The sequence below is a fragment of the Neolamprologus brichardi genome, chromosome 7 (assembly GCF_056152115.1).
Source record: "Neolamprologus brichardi isolate AB-2024 chromosome 7, ASM5615211v1, whole genome shotgun sequence".
NCBI lineage: Eukaryota > Metazoa > Chordata > Actinopteri > Cichliformes > Cichlidae > Neolamprologus > Neolamprologus brichardi.
Genome location: NC_142110.1, coordinates 45,465,288 through 45,489,146, shown reverse-complemented (window position 1 = coordinate 45,489,146; position 23,859 = coordinate 45,465,288). Strand labels below are relative to the sequence as shown.

Below are 23,859 nucleotides of genomic sequence, written 5' to 3'. Positions count from 1 at the left end.
AAATATTTGGATGCTTCACATTTTCTCTTTGTCCATTTGTTTAAATATAATGCGCCTTCATTTTGATTCAAATTAAGGTCTTTGTTAGAAGCTGAAGCTACAAGTTAGCGAATGCATGATTTAGGTTTGTGGCAACTGGTGGGACAAGAAACAAACCTAACAGTATGAATGACTTCATGAAACTCTCTGTGTTGGTCTTAAAATAAATGTAACATGACAATATTTTAGCTCAGGCATTGTAGCAGTTTGTTGAAACTGTACAGCAGCACTCTGATGCTAGCCTTAGCTCGGCAGCATGATCTTAATGAGAGTGACAGCATGCTAATGCTAATGCTAATGCAGCTCACCCATTTATGGTTCATCTATAACAAAAACTGAGCAAAAATATCAACAAAATAGCAGAGAAAAAACAAAACAGGGCACTGCCAAATTCATTAGATCTCACAGCATGGGTGCCATGAATGACATGCAACATTCATGGAAATATTTCAAGCTGGATAAAGGGGTGAACCAATTAAATTGAACTGACCGACAGACCGACTGATACATCCATTAGTAGTCCAGTTTTGTGTTTTGAATTTGAGGGGCTCTTTTTTTGGTATTTTTAGATCGCAGAAGGTGCTGGTTAAGTCTGTCAGACCTGATGCAAGTTGAAAGTCATGACACACTACAGTAAACAGAGACATAAGAGACACAGCATGCAGCGCACAGTGATTTGTCCTTATGTTTTTAGCTCGATTTGAAATTACGGAGTATGTGGCCCGCTTTTGTATTGCTTTATTACTATCATTGGTGCTGTCGTTATTTGGTGCACTCCAAATGGGAGGGTTCTTGAGAGCAACATTAAATGCACTGACAAAGCACAGCTATTGTTACAACACTTGCTGCACTCTGAAATTTTGGAGAATTGGAGCCTGATTTTCTGTCTAATCTTAACAAACATCAGCCATCTTAATGAATGAGATGTGACTTGTTTTGGATAACAATCAGCCCTTGAAATACCTTTCTCTCTATTGTCTGTACTACGATTAGTGATCACACAGAACCACTGCATGACATCATTTTATCCATATCAGAGCATCCTATGATTGCATCATCGAGGGTGTCAGCTGTGAATAAAACCCAAAATGATAAAGTATTTTGGTTAACATTTGCATTTTCCCTGTCTGTCTGTAAATCTGTTTGTAACCAGCAGGCATCGCGTATTTACTTCATCCCTCTGCGGAGCATTTGATTCGCTGCGATGAGCATGACGCTGATGATAAATGCAATAGCGAAGGCACAAATCAGGCTTTTACGCACACAAGTGTGTTTTTCCTGTTGTGTTGGGCTTGCTGTGGAAAGAAAGGGAAGAAGAGACAGAACAAAACTGTGTCAGTGGAGCTTTAGAAATGTATGAAATACTATAAAAATTATATTATAAGACATACTATCAATGTCCACATGGGACTCTGGACTGTTCAGGTGGTTCTCCTCAGTCATGATGATGTTCTCAATGTCTTTCATAGTGAGGTGGTCACGGAAAGTATCATAAAGCAATCTCTTCAGCTCATCCACAGTCAGTTTCTGCATGTCGCACTGGGAGAACAGAAAACACCAGGAGAGGTCTAATTAGCAGAGGAAGAACTTCTGCCTCGATGCCCCTCAGTGATGCACATACATTGCAGGTCAGCAATAAACAGCAGTGTATAAATATTTTATAGAAATCAGATATTAGAGTAATTCATTTGATTATACTCCTGATTGTAAGGAATGGGGATACCGATGTCCACAACATGTGATGCAGTTATCTGACTGGGGTGTAGTTTGTGAGGGATTGATATTCAAATGACTAGATTAAACTTTATTGGTGGGGATTAATGGACAGTGCATACCTTCCAAAACACTGAGTCAAAGTCTGCTCCGTTGAACTTGTCAGGCATTCCAGCAGCAGAGAGTTTAGGACCAAGTAATGTGACAAACTCTTCAAAGCCAACCTGGCCATCGCCTGATGAAACAAGTGAAACATTGACGAGTCATTAACGCAGTTCACATGTTGGAATAATTGCAGCAGAGAGAGCAAGAGAGACCCACCATCCATGTCAAGTCTTTGGATGATAACCTCCAGCTCCACCTCATTGGGCATGTAGCCCAGTGAGCGCATGGCCATCCCCAGCTCCTGCTTAGAGATAAAGCCATTCCCATCTCTGTCAAATACTTTGAAAGCCTCACGGATCTCTGCGAAGTGGAAGAAGTCACACAGAACGAACATGTTACTATAGGGCTATCGTTGAACTGGCGGATTTTTAACATGTTGGTTTCAGCGGCGGCGAGTAAAGGGTGTTTATTTTTAGAGTTTAAAGTAAAAGTAGCTTCAAACAGCTGCTGTGGGTCACAGCTCAAAAGGCTATAATCCCTCTGTCTTAGATGTTTGTGTTTTGAGAAAGAGGAGGCATAGCTGAATATTGAGTGTTTGAAGAGTGAAAGCAACTTTTTTTTCTCCAAGTTTCTTTATTCCATGAGCCAGAATATTTCACAGTAGTAAAAATATTCATTTATTTTTTGAATAAATCCTACAGAAACGATGCTGCTCCTCCAAATACTGACTCCAAAATAAACTCAGTTCGGTAAATGTTTAGGTAAAATGTGTGACAAGGAGTGGGAAGCAGACACTACTGAAAGAACGATTGGTCTTCAATGTTTTGGAAATTAGTAATACAGAAAGCTACAACCTTTTGAAACAGTACAACTAATTATCAATTGATTTTAAATGATAACGTGAAGCATGCTATCTAAAAAGAGAAAATGTGAATGTTCTGACCACCAGGCACAAGGCAAAGACACCCAGAACCTTCTAGCTGTGAGGCGACAGTGCTGCCCTACTGCACCACGCTGCTGGTATACACGAGTTAAACAAGTCAGAATACACCAAATTACTTTTATCTGATTTAAACCAAACAGCAGAAACTTTAAATCTAAGAGTAAATTGCCTAATTTCTTTTTGGTCAGCTGTCTCCTAATGTTGCACCTTAAAAAGAAGAAGAGGTGCAAATGTGATCCTTACAGTGCACTAAACATACAAACTTTTGCCCTTAAAGATGTACATATACACTGGAACTGCAGAGACAGAAATAGACCTTTAGTGTACACTTTTTATGAGAGTGTAGTTTGATTGTTTCAGTAGAATAGACTGAGACAGAAACGCTGCATTTTAAAATTTCAGCCCACAGAACATGAGCAATATTAAAAGTTTCAGCATCCCAGTGAGAGACAAAAAGAGGAGATGCGTGTTTTAGCATCATGTACTGCAGTCTTTCTTTCTTCATTTAAAATGCCTAAATTTAAAATGACCACCAACAAAACCCTTCTTCAAACCTGCAAAACAGTTTACATGTCGCAAAAGCATAAAATTGCTGCAAAACTCATTACGCTCTTGTAAAATACAACTGCCTCCACAATTACCTACAAACTATCATTTTAAGCGCATGAAGCACTAACCACCCAATGAGTTAGTGTGTGTAAATGCAAAAGACAACTGGTTGTGGCTCATCTGTGTGCAGGGCATAGCTTTTTTTTTTTTTTTTTTTAAAACGAGTAAACAACTGTGTACACAGAAAAATCCATCTGAATAAAACACACTATTAATACAAATAAGGAAAACGTTGTTTATCCTTCACATCATATTGCAATATTGTAGATAGGTAGTGTTGAAAGTGTTGCCTGAAGTGAGGTATCTGAGTGAAGCTTTGCAGAAATTATTCTATAAATGTAAAGCATTTAGTTTGAGCCAGTGCTTTGGCTCCAAGTGCTAATGGTTTTGTAGATAGTGCTTCAAACGCTACCGTTAATGCTTGAGCATTCAGACAGACTGTAATACTACACAACCATTAACAGAGAGGTGTTTGAACATATAAGTGCACAATGTTATCTGTGGTAGATATTGAAAGGATTTCCCACTGTGATGCAGTGTTATTCTTCATTCATAGTAAGTGATCTTCTGAGCCAGTACCTGCTACTGTGGTCATAATACAATCACTTCTGACTGAAGGCTGCAAGCAGGTTCATGTGTTTCTAATTAAAACTGCAACTTTTGGTAAATAATCCATAAACATTGGCATTTGGCTCCTGTCCTCACTCGGCATCACCGTATTCTGTTTGAAGTGGTGAAAAAGAGCAGTTGCACTTCAAAGGCGCTGAATGCTGGTAGTTCTTTGATGTAGATCCTCAAATATACAAGACTATTGGATGCTAGCTCAGCTCGTTGCTTGATTGGATGAAACAAGAAACAAAATGAACTGGAAGTCTAATTTTTACATCAATAGATCAATGATATTAGCCGATATCTGAGCAGTGATAGCCCGAGACACTGCAGAGAATAAAAAGGTGGAATTAACAGAACAAACACGTAGACATCCACCTAATCCACAAGAAACCTATGAATACTTAGACATTCATCATTCAACACCAGCATAAACTAAACATACATTCTTTTATCCTGAAAATTGCTTTAAACCAAAAGGCTTGGATGAACTGTTCATATGTAAAGCATGTGATTACGCTGGCTGCTTATATGATGTAGAAAACCAATTTGCATGCATTTATGTGACTTGGCAACCACAATTAGCATGCAAGCCCACACGAGGACGAGCACTAGCTGTCCATCTTGTGCACATGAATGAGTGCAGTTTTTAAGTGATAGCTTGCAAATTGTGGTTATAGCGGCAGTGTATAATCCTCTTTAAAAATTAAATAAAATAAAGCACTACAAGACAAAGTCTTTGGAACGTAAATTGAGGTCCTTCTGGACAAGTGGCACTGTCTGTGCCACACCTTGACACATCAGACACAACATATTTGTCTAAATTACTCCCAGCAGCACTGCTTGAGTTTTGTTATCTTCCCTGAGCACAATCCCAGATTCAGTGTTGTGACCTCTGACGCCAGTGACAAATAATGAATTCTCTTAGCCAGCTGAGCAGTGGCTGGACTACAGATTGTTTCACACACTGAGGAGTGAATATTTATCTGAAAAAAAAAAAAATACACAGATGGAATCATGAGGGACACAAGTATGTGTTTACTTTGTCAAAAATTTGATTATAATTTGCATTTTTTAACATGTAAATGTTGTTTGTCAAGATTTGATCCTCCACGGACTGAGGCGCTTCACTATTTTTTTTCTCCCTCATCCATTGATATCGCCAACATAATTGATTGGCTTATTTATGTAGCTGAATATGTAGATTTACTTCTGATAAAGGCTGTCCTTTTTAAAGTTAACAGAGATTGGACGTTTATCCAGTCAGTACTGACATCTTAACTCCCGGTGTGCCCACATGGGCCAAGCTCATTTTGCAGAAGCAAGTACTACAACCTTATTGATGTGGTAAGACAAAGTCTCAACAAAAGTCAGTGATAGGTTTGTAGCGTAAACCTATTCGCTGGAACGTTAAGGACAATTTACTACACAGCCAAACAAGACACGAGTAGGCAAAGTTCTTCATGTTTCTCGTGCACGGGAGAGAACCGGACAAACGTTCCTTCGCTTGACCCCAGTTGCTCTCGTCCGCTCCCCCGTAACACTGCTCTTATATTGAGGTTACATGAATATGCATAGGTTCATTAACATACGACGTCTACATACAAACAAAGAGTACCTTGCCTGTGTGTGTGTGTGTGTGTGTGTGTGTGTGTGGGGGGGGGGGGAAGTCCAGCAGTCCATCTAAACAAAAGGCACTTAGCCTAAACCAGATATAGCCACGTTTATCCTACCATAAAACAATCAGAGAAGGTACGACCTCTCCCATGCTCCCAGAGTGTGGGTGTGGATGCCAGAACACTCTGGAATGCGCACAAAGCCTTTGCAGACTATTAAGGATCACACATCCTATCACTACACAATCGATTATACACCTCTACCAATCTAAAACTAATTATAAAACTCTAAGCATATATAAGTAGATATTTCTAAGCATAAATGACAATCAACATTACAAAACCTAACAGTCAGTGTTACATGATCACTGACAGTACTGTATCCAGCTCCTGTGTGTCACACTGGGCATGATAAAGTACTTTAAGCACCCCATTGTGAGACGTTCGTACTAACATTGCATGTTACACATCCCTGGAAAAATGTTCACTTGCAAATAAACAAATACGCACAGGTAAACACACAATACAACAATAGCAAAGTGATGGAACTGAATTTTTATTTAAAGTGTGGAAAACATTCAGCCGACTCAGGTGTCTACTTTGAGTCCTTGATCAGAATATCTGTAACCTTGCACTGCTGTGAGGGTGCACCCACTCGGCTGTCTGAAGCCAGGTCATGAAAATCTTTGAATCACTGATTTTTATTTATATATTTATATTCTGTCTGTATGACAGAATATTTTTAGTTAATTCTGCAATATGAGAGTGGAGGAAAACAATTTGAAAGCAATATTGTCAAGCAAATTATTAATATTGGTGGGAAATAAGTTACTGCTCAAAGCAGCAACAGTAGTGTGGCTCCTAAAATGCTGTGAAATGTGTCAGTGGTTCAATCCAGACTAGAAGTTGAAGTGTCCCTGGGCAAATATGGAGGCCAGATGCATCCAGTGGTGTTTGTGTTTGATCGATAAACTTCTGTATATATAGAATAAATTGCCATGTGAATGAATGAATGTGGCACAAGACATTATGTAAAGGCTTGACTGTTTATTGTTACATTTATTCAGACACGAAGACCGTTATGAGCCGAATCAAATGTAAACAAAGTGTCAAGGTGTTTAGTTTTTTGAGAATGACCTCATACATTATAAAAGATGGCCACTTTGGTGTCATCCACTGTTCGCCATCTTAGAGTTTTGAAAACAGATCTGCTGAGACTTATCGATCTTTGTTTTTACAAAATGGTTTTTATATTCAATATTCAACAAGATCTGAAAGTAGCTATTGAGTCCAAAGTCATCAGGCAAGTCATGCTGGTGAAAATAGCATTTGGATACCATGGCCACCACCTTTAAATGTTTACTCTGAAGGTTGAGACCCATTAATAGTCCCCAAACCACATCAGTCACTTGCTGTCAGTCTCCTATTGAATGGGTCAAGTTGGCATTTACATGTGATCTGAATATAACAATACACTGATTACCTGTGTTGGAAACTGCAAATCTGTTGCCATGTACATACCATGAAAATCACAATAAAAACAAACTTCAACTAACTTAACTATGATGTAGATGAGTTGAGCTAATCAGTGCAGATGGACTCAGATTGATTGCAATCTGTCAGCAATCCATCTGCATTTATAAATTAGATGGTAATTACTGTCAAACCTTCACCAGTCTGTTTGAGGAAGAATCCATTCCCAGTTGGGATTATTTGGAAGCAAGCTATCTCCCACCCAGAGGCTGGTGGTGCTGCACACTCAACCTCTGAGCAACAACTTGGTTGCCACAACTACTTTCAAAATCGGTCTCCGAAAGCTAAAAAGTTTAATTCACCAACCAACTTTTCTAGCTGCAAGGAGGTTGCTGTCTTGTTTTTACTCAAGCCATAAAGCTTCCAGCTAAGTGTTTTTATTTAAAAGTCGGGAATGGAAGTCTTTTTGCCCCCTGGTGGCCATTAGAAAGAAAGCAGCTTTAAAGTATTTCTGTGCTGGCCTACTTATCAATCCATCTAAATCAATTTTTAAAAAATTATGTATTGAATGAGCACTAGAGATTTAGAAAGGAGTGAACAATACAAATAAGAATTGTATTGTATTATCTTGGAAAGATAACACAAATCACAAATAAAGTAAAACTGTTTTCTGATTTGGGAGGTCCTGCTGGGATTTTACTTTTGGATCTAAAAACTCTAAAACAAAAACAACTTTTTGAAAAATCCAGAATCTTAGCTTTAAGCATTTATACAATCAATCGCAAAATGCCTGTTGTTTGTGCATGAATGATTAGGTTTTAATGAGATGAGTGAAAAAGCAGTTATGCTGTTATAGTTTAAAAGAAAGCCAACAGAAGGGCTCACGGAAATAAGTGGTGTTGCGTAGAAATAATATGTAATGAAATAGAAAGGGACAGTTTTTTTCATGAAGAATATATGTGTGTATCACACTTGTATCCAAATCCAAAACACAAATTGCTTCTGACTGCTTCTGTTTAACTCGACAGGAAATGAGAGCAGCCATGCCTTCAGTTATTTTTTTTTCTGATATCTTATGATGATAAGCTAATTTATCTAGTTAGCTTAAGATATCGATGCACGGTTTATCTAATTGTGGAATAATAAATCTCATTTTCATCATTTTATACCAAGTCTGAGCTGCTGTGATGCCCTGGGGAATATGAAACATAATATGACAAGAGATCCTCTGAAAAGATCCTAAAGATTCTTTATACATTTTGTTTTTGTCTGGTTTTCTCCAGCCGGAGGCTTTAAAAATACCAACAATAACAATTTTCTCCTTTTCTGTATTGTTAGCTTCATGGATAAAGCATAACTTTAGGCTGTTGTTGATGAATGATTCATGGGTGAAAGTTATTTATCATGATTTTACTTTAATAAAGCGAGCGTGGTTTTGCTTCTTGGCATAAAGGTGCGCTTATCTTCACAAATAAGGGTAGATTTGTAAAACATTCTCTTTCTCGCACATGCAGATGACAAGAAATGAACATCATTGCTGCTGTCCATGGATCTGTGCTGCTGAGAGACGCACAGCAGGCAGCAGCTTCTACTTTGATGTGCTTTCTTATTTTTCATTGATGGGAACAATGATAAATAGAAATTAAATCAAGTGTGTTTTAAGTGTCCTATCCTTCCTGATCATGGTATAGTTCATGCTGACCTGCACAGATGGCATCCAGCAAACTGGAGCAACTGGTTTAACTTAAAAATGAAGGAGTGTCATTTATTCAGTTCCAGACTGTACTTCAGTCAAGGTTTTGTGTTAAAACTTTCAGATCGACCCTCCTTATTTATTCTCTGCTGTACAGTAACTTTATGTGCACGTACACTTCTGTGACGCTGCTGCAAAACTTAATTTCACTGAAATTACACGTCTTCATAGCTACCGAGATAGATACCCAGAGACCAAGCAGAATTAGTTTTCTTGTGATCAGTTGCGTGATTATCTCGAGAAATCAGCCTTTCATTTTCTCAGCATGACATTAACTTGTGATCCTGTCTCATTACAAAAAATTGCAAACCCAACTGTTTTTATTCATGAATGAACACACTTCACATCCCTTTGCCAAGCCATCTTCAACAAATTTCCAAAACACGCCAAGTAGTCAACAAACAACGTTGATTTGTCATTGGTTGGTTTGAGCACTCTCATTGGCCTTCACACATCTTCTATGACAAAAGTTGAATGAATGAGTCACTTGAGGGAAAGAGGTATAAAAGCATATAATCGAGGGGTATTACTGCAAACAACCATCTGAATTTACTGAGGCAAAGGTGACAATTTCATCAAATTGTTCCATATCAAAGCAAAAATAAATACTGACTGACAATTTCACGGCAAGTTGGACCAACAGGGTCATAGTGGTGACTGTAACCTCGATGGCTGATAGGTCTGATAATTTTTTACCTGTTGATCTGCATTAGTGTAGGTTATTTGAGCTAGTGGCTTCATCCCACTATATTTAACACCAGCAGTCACTACATTCTATTCCAGTGACTGAGCGTGTCATTGAAATAAAAGAAGCCACATGACACTGGCTCAAGTGCAATACTGTCAAAATTAGGAACATGTCGTCTCAGAGTGATACTTTTGTTACTGCACTATTGTAAACCTTTATTAGCCGGACATCCCAGTGGCTCTTTGAAACGCCTTCAGCAGGGAGTACTAACATGGACTAGAGAGTAACATCATATTTCTCCAATATTAACTTCTCTTTATTGGCTCTCTGTAGATCCAGGATGATTTAAAATCCTTCTTCTCACATACATAGACTTCAATGATTAGGCCCAATGGTATTTTAAAGACATCACATCCTATGAACTCTCCCAATAGAGCACTTTGCTTTCAGACTGCAGTTCCTAGAACAGTTTCTAGAAGCAGAAATTCAAGGGGAGGAAGCACCTTCAACTTCACTTTTAAAAATCTTTGTTTGTTTGTTTGTTTGTTTGTTTGTTTGTTTGTTTGTTTGTTTGTTTCTTTCTTTCTTTCTTTCTTTCTTTCTTTCTTTCTTTCTTTCTTTCTTTCTTTCTTTCTTTCTAGTATGAGCTGGATCAGATGACCCCGAACCATCCCTGCTGCTACCAGCTCATCCTGCAGAGCCCCTTTCCTTAATGACATGCATGACTGTTGCATGTCATTAACTTTTTGTCCTCTCTTTCCTCTAGTTTGTGCCTTGTCCTTTCTGCAGATCAGCTTGTTCCCGATCTGCAGTTATGGGGTCCAGGTTCTTTTTTTAAAAAATGTTTGCTGTTTTTTTTAGGTTTTTTGAGATGAAATGCATAATTTTATAAATAATGCATTTAGAGATAACTGTAAGAAATGGCAGCATGGTGGCACGGTGGTTAACACTGTTGCCGCACAGCAAGAAGGTCCTGAGTTCAATTCCAACATCAGGCCGGGGTCTTTCTGTGTGGAGTTTGCATGTTCTCCCCGTGTTTGCGTGGGTTCCCTCCGGGCACTCCGGCTTCCTCCCACCATCCAAAGACATGCAGCTTGTGGGGATAGGTTAATTGGATAATCCAAATTGTCACTAGGTATGAATGTGAGTGCGAATGGTTGTCTGTCCCTGTGTGTTGGCCCTGCGACAGACTGGCGACATGTCCAGGGTGTACCCCGCCTCTCACCCTATGACAGCTGGGATAGGCTCCAGCGCCCCCCGCGACCCTGAAAAGGATAAGCGGAAGCGAATGGATGGATGGATGGATGGATGTAAGAAATGGTCCTATATATGTAAAACTCAATTTAAATATACTGGTTTCCTTTGATTAATTTAACAGGTATGTTTGTCTTCTTTCTTAAATCACTACCTCCTTTTTTATCTAACCAAAAACTTCCAAATTTTCTCTAAATATAACAACCTGTGTAAGCTTCAGCTGGTTTGTCTACAACACCGGTCACTTTAGCCAGGTCTGAGTTCAGGGCTTAAAAGTCTGTTGACCTTCCAAAAGAGCTAAAACATGAACATGAAAGCCGACAGATCCTGCTGACCTTTATGACCGCCTAACAGAGATATTCTTGGTGGTCGCTGGTGCAGCAAAAAAAACAAACAAACAAAAAAAACTTTGAAAATGGTCCATGCCTACTGAAGTCCACTGGCGGACTTTCAGTGCTGCTGACAGGGTCAAAAAAGTCACTGAGGTTCCTTTACTTAAATCATAATGTGTTTAAAAGCGTGCAGGAGATAAACATGACCAAATATGACATTTTTTTTGCATAACAATTAAGAAAATAAATAAATAAAAAGAGATATTAGACAGAGATAGCAGAATTGCAAATGTGTAAATGCAAATACAATTCCAAAAAATCTTGGTTATCTATGAAAACTGCAAATATAAACAGAATGAAGTGCTTTGCAAAATGTACCATTTTGGCTCAGTAAGAATTTGATGGCAACAATGTAAAAAAAAGTTGGTACAGGGCCATGTTTGCTACTGTGTAGCATCCTCTCTCCTTTTTACAACAGTGCATAAATGTCTGGGAACTGAGGAGACCAGCTGGTGGACCTTTGGGTTTCTAGGTGCTCAACAGTCCTGGATCTTCTTTTTCATTTAATGTTGCGCTAAATGTTTTCAGTTGTTGAAAGGTCTGGACTGCAAGCTGTCCACTTCAGTCTCCTGCATTATGAAGCCATCCAGCATGCAATTTAGGATCATCCTGCTGAAATAGTCATCCCCTGAAAAATACTATTCTGTTTGGGAGCATATGTTGGTGTAAAACCTGTGTATACCTCTCAGCATTGATCTCGTTGCAGATTTCAGGTGCCAATTCCATATGCACTAATGCACCCGCATACCATCAGAGATGCAGGCTTTTTTACTGAGTGCTGTTAACAAGCCAGATGGTCCATCTCCTTTTTACTCCATATTTTCCATAAAGAATTTAAAAAATGAGTTCTCTGACAACAGAACAGTTTTCCACTTTTCCTCAGTCGATTTTAAATGAGCTTTGGCCCAGAGAAGCCTGGCCTTTCTGGATTGTCATTGCTGCCTCACACTTGGCTTTTTCTTTTCCTTCTTTGCATGATTGAACTTTTTTTTTTTTTTTTTTAAATGCAGTGCTACCTGAAGGCCCAGAGATGACAGGTGTCTCACACTGAGTTTCAGCCTCGCATGCAGAGATTTCTCCAGATTCTCAAAATCTTTTGATGATATTATGACTGTACATTATATTCCAAGTCTTTGCAGTTTTATAGCAAGGAACACTGATCAGTAGTTCGTTTCGTAGATTAGTGAACCTCTGTCTATCTTTACACCTGAGAAGCTCTGCCTCTCTAAGATGCTCTTCTTATAATAACTCATGTTACTGACCTGTTGCAAATTACCCAATTAGTAGCCAAAATTTTCTCTAGCTGATTATGTTTTGTACTGCTTGCTTGTGCAGCCCTTTGTTGCCCCTAAACCAAATATTTTTAGACATGTTGCTGCCATCAAAATCAGTTTTTATTTACATGTTAAACAGCATCCCTAATTTTATGGATGCGAGGTTGTTTATGATCTTTATATTTCCAAGGTAAATCTGTTATTTTGTCATGTTTAATAGCTAAACTATAATTAATGAGACTGCAACTATGTGAAGTAAAAAATACTCACCATAAATTATCCTTATTGTTAGTGTATCATAGCACAGCATGTGTTAAAATTAACACGTTCTAGAAAACAAACCCCCTCTAATATTTATATGAGAACAACTGATTGATGATGGCCTCTCTTTGAGCTCTGTAGCTCAGAATTGCTCAGCCGTTTGTTACTAAATAATACCGATAGCATGGAACTCCTCCACTGTGTCATTGCTGCCGAGATTTCCAAAGAGAAAGAGATGCCTGGGATTTGTGTATTTATTTTCTTGTTTATATTTTATCAGCTAATTCTTCTTTAGTTTGCAAGCAGTGTGGATGGCTTATAGTTACTGTAACCTTCCCTCAGCGCTCTCAGTCACATCTAAGTGCTTGAGCTGAGTGAACCCATCACACCATAAGTGCTGATGAAAGGTCCCATTGAAAAATAAAGATAACAGGACAGAGAGTAGCTAAAAGATACCTCTTTCACATTGCTCTCATGCATGGGAGGAGATAATGTAAATGCTGGAAGTTCAGAGGAAACGACTGCTGCCTTCAGAAGAAAAAAACACAAGCAGTGTTATCCTCGAGAAAAGGTATCGACCATGCACTACCACCGCTGAGAAAGCCCTACTGTGATTGTCCAGTTTACTGCAAAAAAACCCAACCCCTCTTCACCTTCAGTAATGATCATGACATTGAACGATACGATAATAGAGCTGTTACAGCAGGGGGTAGATGAAGAAGTCTCTTTGCTCCGCAGGAAGTGAACAGAAGAGAATAACAACGGCCTCTTTTCACCGCCCCGAAGTCACTGCTTGAACATGACTTCATACTTCACAATATGTTCCATCTCACCACATTATTGAAGCTCATTTTATGTGTCAGACTCACGCTCAGGTCTCATATCAGATGTCAAATTTACGTGAGTCTAAACCAGATGAATTGCATATTTACATGTGTCCAGTCACATTCAGAGGCTACATTTGCATAGGAGAAAGGAGACTCGGGCCTTCCTGCTAATTGCACCCTGTTAGTCAGGATCAAACAGGACCTTTTGTGTCAGCCAGTTGCTGGGATGAAAGGGATGAAAATAAAGGCGTTACTTGATTCTTTTCCAGAATAAATGGGAATCTTAAATTAGGCACCTTTCTCCGGCAACCTCAGATTGCATTTCCAGAGGTGACAAGAGAAAGTCGCTGGCACTAATTGACATGCTCTACTTAAAAGTAAACTTTTGGTCAACAAATGAGGAGCGCAGTCTTCTTATTAAAAGAAGACTTCTGGTGGAAAACAGTTTAGAAGGTAAAAAAAGAAGAAGAAAGAAATCAGTGGGAGAGATGAGTCACATCTACTCATTAAATAATTCACCTTCCCATGGGAATATGTCAGTAATAGTATGATGACACCCGTGACATCCGTCGTTCTGATACTACATGTGAGTCATATTAATCAGTATCCAGGGAGAGCTCTGCTAATGCATTAAAGCAAAAGTAGGTCGGCACATAATACAAATGCTCTCAAAATAATGCAACTTTTAACATCCATCACTAAATAATATTAACAGCTGCTTAGAGCATGATTATATTGAATCAAACAACCCCAACTGATTCCAGGTGATTAACACCCCCCCCCCCTTCCCCCCCCAACATTAACAGGCACCTAACTGGGATTTAAGGGTTTGCAGGGGAACAAACAGTGAACTAATTTGTTCGGGGGGCTCCAGACTTTGCTCTATTGTCCAGCACACAAACAAAAGAGCCGTTTAAATACTCATTTTTACACACCTTAATTGGCTCCGTCCCAGCTTATCACAAAATAACGAGAAAAATGTGAGTTCATGCAGTGCGGATGCATGTAGAAGGTGTCGAGGGGACACAACGAGTACAGAGTGACACCCTCACAGTCCTGTTGTTATCTGTCCCGATGTGCGAACTGAGCGCTTCAAAAATATGATAACGATCAATTGTGATGTGGCAAAAAAGATGCACTAACCCCATAGTGTACAGTAGTGAGACGGATTAATACACGAATCACCTTCTAAAACTACAACATTTTAATCTACTTACTTGCTTCTGCAGATTTGTAGCCTGCATGTATTGTTACATTTACACAAACATGCCATCACTGAACACAGTGATGATGCCCTGCACGAGCCCGGCATGTATAAGAGTACCTGCTGTGTAAAAGTACTTAAAATGACTACCTGCAGCTCTTTGTGGGCTGAGTTGAAAACATGCGACTGGTTTCTTTCAGGAAAATTATTGAGAATTACAGCTTAACTTTATTAGCTTTTGTTTTGAACTTATCAGACAGGCAGCACAGATTTGTCTTCGACTGATGTCTTTTGTTAGGGAAGTGTTGATTTTCTGCCCTTATCTTGTTTTTCTTCTTCTTCCATGCTGTTTTATGATATTCAGGTTTTTATACACATTATCATTACTAACTTTCTCATGTTTTTCATAATAAGAGAAAAGGAAAGTGGAGGTTTTTAACAAACAGACGAATTAACTTTACTGTTTAGAATATGCAAACTTCTCCAGTGGTATGGATGCATTGCTGGGTCATATTAGGACAAAATTTACCATTTCAATTTATTTAAGACTGACGTTGACCTTTAACTCAATCTGTAGGATTCTATTAACAACAACATAGAATTATTATGCTAACTGGCCACTTTATTAGGTACAAATACCTGATTAGACTAATGCAAAGCAGTCTATCACTTGAGAGCAACTCGATCAATTTACGTAGAGGCAACCTGCTGAAGTTCAGTCTGAGCCCACAAAACGAGGAAGAAAGGTGAATGAAGTGACTTTAAAAGTGGCATGGTTGCTTCTGAAACTGCAACCAGGATTTCTCCCTACAACCATCTCTAGGGTTTATGGTGAAAGCTACTTTCAGCTGCTCCCTTTGTCACAGGAGAGAGCCACAGTGGGTAGCTTCGGATGTTTTGATTTGGCAGATCTTTACTCTTCCTGACGCACCTCCAAAGGGATTTGTATTTCCTTGTCTAATTAAACTGGGAATCTTTTTCTTGTTAGGCAACCGTATAAACCATTGCACTACACAACCAGGAGAGCATATCCAGTGAGTGGCATTTCTCAGTTAAAATGCCTCGTTTATCCCAGAGTTGAGAGGAGAATGGCCAGATTGCTTCAAGCTGATAGGAAGGCAACAGTAAGTTGCTGTGCTGAACAGCATCTCTGAATGCTGAACTGTGGAGAAGATTGGCTCCAGCAGCAGAAGAACGGGTACCAGTCCTGTCAGCTAAGAACAAGAAAGGCTACAGTTCACACATGCTCACCAAAACTGGACAGCAGAAGTCTGGAAAAATACCGCCGGCTCAAATGAGTCTGCAACATTCAGTATGGATCCTGCCTTCCATTAATAATTTAAACTGCTGGTGGTAGTGTAATGGTGTAGGGGATATTTTCTTGCCACATCACGGGCCCTTTACTACCATCTGAGTATCATTTAAATGCCACAGCTTACCTGAGTATTGTTAATGACCATTTATGAGCACAGTGTAACCATCTGAAGATGGCTGACACACCACGTCACAAAGCTCAAACCAAACTGGTTTCTTGAAAGACAATGTGTTCACTGTTCTCAAATGTCCTCCACAGTCACTAGATCACAATCCAATAGAGAACCTTTGGGATGTAGTGGAACAGGAGATCAGCTGTAGCCCATATTCTCCACGGTTCAGCATTCAGAGATGCTGTTCAGCACAGCAACTTACTGTTGCCTTCCTATGAGCTTGAAGCAACCTGGCCATTGGGTGTGCTTCAACCAATTAAGACAGTTCTGAAGGCCAAAGGTGGTCTAAAGCAATACTAGAAGGATGTACCTAATGAAGTGACCAGTGAGAGTATATTTTTGCCACCAGTTGAGTGTTTATTAAGTCAATGTTTGAGCATTTCCAAGCTCAGTATAATGATGTGAATGAAATATGGCTGTTGCCAAGCGGCAGACAAGGGGAGATTAAGGATGCAGTCTCATAATTAACGTCTTGTGATAGTGTTGTTATTTGAAATTGTGAATCTTTCTGTCTGGCTGCAACATTAACGACCAGATCTTTGACCACGCAGAAAGCTACATTAAACACACAGCTTATGATTATTGTTTTTAAACCTTATTGCTTACAAGTGTAACACCTGATAATAATGTTCAGCTACAAGTCATTTATAACACTTTAATTAATGATGAACTAAAGTTTACATTACGTTTAAGGATGTTTGATAAGTGGCAACACAAATCTGTTGTAAGTGAAATTTGTGATCATGAACAAATTATTAGCAAATGATTAAAAAAATAAAACATTCAGACATTGAATTCTTTGTGAGTCGGATGTGAGTATTTACTGTAGTATTTACTGTACTCTTTATAACGGTTTTATTGTGAACAAATGATGAATAAATCATCAGTAAAGCTTATTTTTTGATGAGCTATTACTTTTAAGTTAGCCTGTTATAAGCACAATACATGATTGTGCTATTTTTAACTCTGTTTGTCTTTTTAAAACATTTTTTTAATATTCTGGCATTTTGTTGTGAAGCCCTTTGAGATGCTTATCTTAAAAAGGTGCTACAGAAATAACATTTGACTTACTTATTTAACTACAAATTACATTAAATTTGTGAATGGTGTACCGCCAGCAGATTGTAATGTGTCAGTGTTAAAGAAGTTCATCACATGGGTTCTGTGTCGAGTGGGTACTGGCCTCAGTCTGAACCTTTGCACCATCTGTGACCTGCCAGGGAGGTTCCTACAATCCATCACTTATTAACGATGTAGTCATAATTTGTTCATGGTCATGTTCTAATTTAAACTTATAAATGGCTTGATGATTTCTTAATACAACTCTGTATATTAATGTATTGCAAATGATGATCATTAAAGCTTATAAATAATGGAATTACTACAAAGCATTACCTGCATATGTACAGAGCATGTCCAGCCTCTGTCCTGACCACTGTCACTGTATGTGTATAATTAGGCACCTGCAATACAGTAACACAACCAACATAACACATATAATGCCTGCTTACAATGTTGCAGCATAAAGGAACTCCATTTGTAAGCATAAAAGACAACAGCTTTGCATACAAAGTGGAAGAAGGCCTGCACTCCACTACAATGCTTGACGTCTGGGGGATTCTCCTGCTGGCTGCGATCTATAAATATTGTTCACATTCTCTGTCGGTGATGCACCGAGGAACAATACAAGCTCGCAGAGACCTCCAAGAGTTTAACTGTCAGGAAGTCCCAGCTGTTGTCAGCCATAAAAAGAGTGTCTTATCTGTGCCAGCACATGTGTAGTTAAAGCACCAATTCACTCTGGGTTATGGGGTGTGTTTTAGACATTTTAATACTGACTTGCAAGATCATGTCTTAATAAAATGGTAATTTGTAAACATTTGAAAATGTTGTATATATCATTCTGGTAATCAATAAATGCTGATTTTTTTTGTTCTAGTAAGCTCTAAAACGTCAATAAAGACCCACAGACTGTGTCTGTTACCTCATGTACAGTGCTTAACAAATTAATTAGAGCACCGCTCAATGTAAGGCTCACACCACAGCTGCCATAAATTAACAGCATTGATAATTAATACAATAATTTTTTATGTTGCTATAATAGTTAATCCACTTGTGTGTGCAAGCTCCTTAATGCTAAAACACAATTATTGTTGTTTTCCATGAATTTTTACATTTACCGTTATACAAAAAAGCAGAAAAATCAGTTTCAATTAAGATGCCAAATTACAGGTACTTACGTGCATCCCTGAACAGAAAAATTAGTTTTAGCACTTGAATTTAATTTTAAGTAATTCGACTTCTCAAACTTGGGAATAAAAACATGAATTCAGTTTGCTATTTGCCTAAAAAAATAATAATAATATAATATTTATTTATAAATGCGTTTTTAAAAAAAATAACATGTTCTTTACTTATTCTTTTGACAGGTGGTCTAATAAATTTGTATTGTACATGTACATACTGTTGTATACAATATACATTTTTGAGTGTTTTATTTATTTGTGTAATTATGAATTGGATCAATTCCAATATGAGCATTAGAGGTTATCCCAGTCAGTCATGTATAATGAGCTGCACTTGGCTCTGGACCTGGGATTTAATATAGTGCTTATTAAATAGAGAGAAACTTGGCACTGCATAATGTCCACACAGACATTCACCTAACAGTGTTTACAGGATAAATGCACACATAAATGTTTCATGGGTTTCTTCAGGGACATGATTAAATATAGTGATTGCTGTTATGTCATTAACATAATGTCTTAATTATCACGTATAATTTGTGATGAATTAGGCAGCTTTTTGTTCCACGGTTACAGAGAGAGTGCCCAACACCACATTGCCCAGATTAGGATTTTTAAAAGATGATTTAATCACGAGTTAAACCAATCCAGTTTTACATGAGGGATCTACAGATCTCAGATATACAAATGCGCACTGATTTCTAAGAGGCGGGAGAACGGCTGCTTTTACAATAGTGTGGCTTCATATCAGGCTTTATGACAAGTGCGTGACACAAGGGCAGAGAAAAGGATAGGAAGCCTTGCTGTCGGCTCTGCCCACCTAGGCAACCATCTGTTTGAAAAACATTCCCTGGGATCTGCATATCCATTAAGAGCTGCGAGCACTTAATCAGCCTCCCTCAACTTCACCCAGTCCAGAGGATGTCCTGTCCATTCAAGTCTCTGTAATCCTCACTGTTGTCATTCCTACTGATGCATTTACTTGCTTGTACAGTTTTCAGGAAACAGTGTAAGTTACTGCCTGGTTTGGTTGTTGGAGGGGTGGGAGGGATGTCATTATATTGCACTTAAGACTGTGATCCAAATAAAATGGCAGCTTAAAATGGCAAAGTCTTAAGATGACAGGATTATAAAGATTTATATATAATCTCTGTTGAGTGTTGATTCTACCACTGAAATAATTAGAACTTCTTTTTCATTTTATTGGTTATATTCATCCAATTGCAGCATAAAATCAGAAAACACGTGATTCTGTAATATCTGACTCAGTTTTAAGTTAATGCCATCTTCAGCTGTTTTCTTAATTTCAACTTTACATTATATTTTAAAGAAGTTACGTCATTCCTTACATCATAGTAAATTATATCCTCATTTAAGGTCCCTAGGTCTTAATGCACATAATATTTAGTCAATGAAAAAAACAGAGGCACTGCAGTTCTTGGTGCTTCTGGGGTACCCCTGATGGTGCTGTTAATCGGAAAATCTCGTGTTTGATAGCTATATATTTTTAAATTCAGATGAAGGCTGGAGGTCAAAAGGTGATGTTTTTTATCCTCTCTGAAATCTGTTGCTGCCCACCTTTATCCAATATGTAACTGAACAGCTGTTGGAAAATCAGATCTCACCACATGCCCACAAATCATTAACAGTTTTCTGCATATGAATATGAAGAACTTGTGAACAGAGAACAAGCTATCTGATATTTCACGTTCAGTCCCCTGGTGCATCCCTCTAAACTTGATTTGATGAGTGATGTTTGAACAGATTTGTTTTTTTTCCCTAAAACCCTCTGACAAAGTCACATTTGTAGAAAATCTCAAAGGTACTGGATATTATATGAAGATGAATAATAATATTTTTTGAGCTTTTTAAAAATATATCTGCAAACAAAGACCGTCGCACAAAACAAAAACTCTTGGCCTGGGTTTCTAGTGGCTACACCAGAGATTCAGGTAAAACTCCCCCCACAGGCTATGTGCTCAGTCCCGTTTTGCAGATCCACTACACAACATTTTTCCCCATCTTGCCTGAACTGTAGGGGTCACTGTATTTCAGCTAACGAGTGGGGGGTTGTTTAGACAATGCATCTTGCAGCTCTTATGCTGCTGGTTTACTGGTACAGGAGAAAATCAGTCAACACTAAAACTTGGATGTAAAATGAAACTCTTTAACTTGTTTGTCTGGAACGGGTTGTTCTATGTACTGTCCACGTTGCAGCACGTGTCATTGCACAGGATGCAAGGTCCTCTTGTCCTTGTATTGTGTTTTTTTGTGTGTATTCCAAAGTGGCAGTCGACCCGTACCTGAAACAATGTCACCAAGAAAAAAGTCCCATTGATTTAACCGCACAACTCATCGCCTGCATGCTCTTCACTACTAAAAACTGATTTACTGCTATTATAGTTTCTGTGAGCCTGATGATGAGTTCAGATGTTAGGATACATGTAGAGACAAAATGGAGGCTTGCGTAAGTTATTGGCAGCATGGCACAGAACGATAATAATCCTATATGAAGCATAAAATGTTATCTGTTTTATCAGGTTTGTTTTTCTGACTGTGACAGACTCACTGAATCAAAGATCATTCTAAACATGTCCAGTTGCACTTGGAGTATGTATGTGCACCTTGCAAGAAAAAAAAGATTATCATAAATAGGATTAGAGAAAGTAATTATGTGAGCTGTGCAATCAGGGAACTTCTGCCCCAATATAATTAAAGATTTTGTGGATGAAACAACATTTACAGTCTGATTTTCGGACCTCTATGAAGAGAGGGGGGATTTTTCAGAAACCCTGGACTGCAGCAGACCAAAAAGGTTCATTTAAGCAGTGCTGCAGCTCCCTCAGAGTGCGTTAAGGTGGCGCAGCAGTGATATAAAGGGTAAGTTGGAGGCTGCAGATTCAAAGCCTTGGACTGGCTCTGTGCTGGTAAACAGGAGAGGTTCATCTTAAACTCTCTTGCCTCCCTCATCAACTTACAGTGCTTGTTAATGCATTTTACCTTCCACTGGAGCAGGTGAAAACAGGAAGATTACTTGTTTACTGTGGGCACTGCTAGGGTGTGAGGCCATGCAAACGTAGCAGTGCATTACATGCTCAGTGAATCTTCCCTGCAGTACATGCATTCATGGTTCAGTGGTCTGTCTTACTCTGAATATTTAATGACTCAATTAGTAAACTAAAATTTGGAAAGACTCACCCAATACCTGAAAAGCTGCATGGCTGTTGATGACACCATCCGCCAACATTTTACTGCTGTTGTTCTATTCTTGCTTTTCCATAGCCAATCTTTTAATTTAATTTATATCGTGTCTGCAGATAGCGGATTTTCAATGTCAAATGAGTGGCTCGAAGCAAGGGCAGGCAGCCACTTGTGAGGCCCGGGCAACCTACAGACAGAAGAAAGGGGAAATGGAATTCCCTATGCATAAAAGACTTGGCGATATCAAATCTGATCTGACTTATCTCTTTATTGTAGTCTGCCTGGCTTTGTTCCAAATCGCTGCCAAGTGTGCATTCTCATTGTGAGGACCATTTTTGCAAAACAAAACCTCCTACAGTTACAATAGCAAGTGTGAATTTAATGCTTAAGTGAATCTTTCACTTGCCCTTTCCATACATCATGAAAGCTTCTTTTCTTCTTCTTCTTCTTTTCTGGTTAATGCAGTTCATAAAAGATGAGATGATGCAATTTATGGATCAAAATGAGTCCATCGTTCATTGATGAGTTTTGTCTGCCTTCGATTTTCAAGTAATCTGCAGTTTTATATTTATGAGTTTGACATTCATTATAGTGTTTTTGTCCATTACTGGATCCTTCCCTTTTAACAAAATTTAGAGTCCCTCTACTCGTCAGTCTGTGTCTCAGTCTTGGCTGGATGAGTAAATAACAGCAGATGCAACAGAGTCTCATAGAGGTCAGGGGTACAGCCGAGAAATGCAGTGTATAAACATGCAGTTTACTCACAATATAATATCCCGTTGCTGTGATTAGATGATATTTCTACAGCTTCATTTTGTGCCAAAAATCATAAGCAAGAAAAAAAGTAAGAGCATACAGTTTGTCAGTATTTTCCCCAGCACAAAACTATAAACCATCTAGATCTTACACACAGAGATCTGGTGTCGGATTTGTTGAAAAGGTTGTACAGCGCACACCCTCTGGAGCTCTCCAGGGTCCTGATTTGGCAGCTGAACTTCAAATTCGGGAGTTACAGCTGTTATCGTTACTGTCACTGGTTGAAACCATGCTCAAAGCAAGCAAACAGACAGATAGCAAAAAAACAACAAGCCTCACCTTCCACCTCATCCTCAGGCAGGTTAACAGGGGTCCGGTAGTTGAGGACATCTGGAATAGTGCAAAGTCCCTTGTACATGAACCTGGTGGTCACAGCACGCACTGGCATTTCTGCGAGGGAAAAGCAACAACTGTGTCTCGATCTTCATATAGCCTCGCTCTCCGGAGTTTTGACAGACCCTTTGCTACTGTCCTTGATCTTTTAGGCAAAAGAAACTCAAGCAAATGAAACGAGGTAAACCTTCCCTCAGCGGAGTTCAACCTTCCTTATTGTCGGCGAGGGCAGAAAACATGAGTAAAATCACCTTGACTGAAAATGCAGATTGTAAATCGCGGTTGGTTTCAGTGCACAGCCCCTTGCAGCGTGTTGTGATCAAGACACGAGGCGAAAAGGCAAATAAAATTGGCGTGTAAAACTTTTACTTCATAGCTTGTTGAGCAAAGCGACAGTATGTCTAGAGCCCTAAACAAAGGCTCAAACGAGCAAATATTTGGCTTCTATTAAAGTCAAGATCCAAATCAACGAGATAAACAGGCTAATTTGCAATTCTTCCAAAGCTCCTGCATCACAACATTAAAACGAGGAAAAGAAACACGTAAAAAGAAATTTACCTATAATATTTCCTACTGATTCCTATAAGGAGTCTTGATCTTTTAAATAGTCTGTTCCCGGTATAGTCTCCCTCACTTTTCTTCCCCGTTTCGGCATCTTCCTTAAAAAAATAATAAAAAAAAAACAAATCGACAACACAAGATAAAGCAGCAGCGCTGGCGTGCTGATCCTATCCGGTAAACGAGGCGGGAAACAAATCTTGTAACATTCTTTTTTCCTGAAGAGCAGCTTGAAGGGAATCCTGGGTGACCCCCTCTCATGTGACACAGACACGGTGTATAAGGCTGTGATCCTCTCTCTCCAGCTCTCTGCTTCAGCCTCAATTGGTTCTCACAAAGCAGCACACACACAAGCACCCGTGCACGCACGCTTTCACCATACTGCCACCGCCTCCATTAAAGCGCAGCCTGTGACTGCTTCCAAACTGCCCGCCTGTAATGCGATTATCTTTATTCTT

At 38.9% G+C, this 23,859-nt stretch overlaps 1 protein-coding gene across 3 annotated transcripts; it reads right to left on the bottom strand.

The window, feature by feature from the left end:
- Positions 1-330: 330 nt before the first annotated feature.
- Positions 331-23,653, bottom strand: cabp7b (calcium binding protein 7b). 3 transcript variants are annotated; one of them, XM_006788879.2, is made up of 6 exons: positions 23,402-23,653; positions 22,790-22,900; positions 2,074-2,217; positions 1,875-1,987; positions 1,431-1,578; positions 331-1,334 (listed from the first exon to the last, which is right to left on the bottom strand). In XM_006788879.2, exons 2-6 carry the CDS (start codon positions 22,896-22,898, stop codon positions 1,207-1,209), a joined length of 642 nt encoding a protein of 213 aa, XP_006788942.1. In that variant the 5' UTR covers positions 22,899-22,900; positions 23,402-23,653; the 3' UTR covers positions 331-1,206. The 3 variants fall into 3 exon arrangements, with proteins under 3 accessions (XP_006788942.1, XP_006788941.1, XP_087700602.1); XM_006788878.2 differs by having other exon boundaries at positions 22,790-23,653; XM_087844476.1 differs by lacking the exons at positions 22,790-22,900; positions 23,402-23,653 and adding an exon at positions 17,643-17,712.
- Between the last annotated feature and the right edge of the window lie 206 nt (positions 23,654-23,859).

Excerpts from the sequence above, each read along its gene's own strand:
- cabp7b (XM_006788878.2), bottom strand. The coding sequence starts at position 22,898 with ATGCCAGTGCGTGCTGTGACCACCAGGTTCATGTACAAGGGACTTTGC. Across the intron at positions 2,218-22,789 it reads GCCTGAGGATGAGGTGGAAG|AGATCCGTGAGGCTTTCAAA; the intron begins GTGAGGCTTGTT and ends TCCACTTCGCAG. Across the intron at positions 1,579-1,874 it reads TTGACTCAGTGTTTTGGAAG|TGCGACATGCAGAAACTGAC; the intron begins GTATGCACTGTC and ends CTGTTCTCCCAG.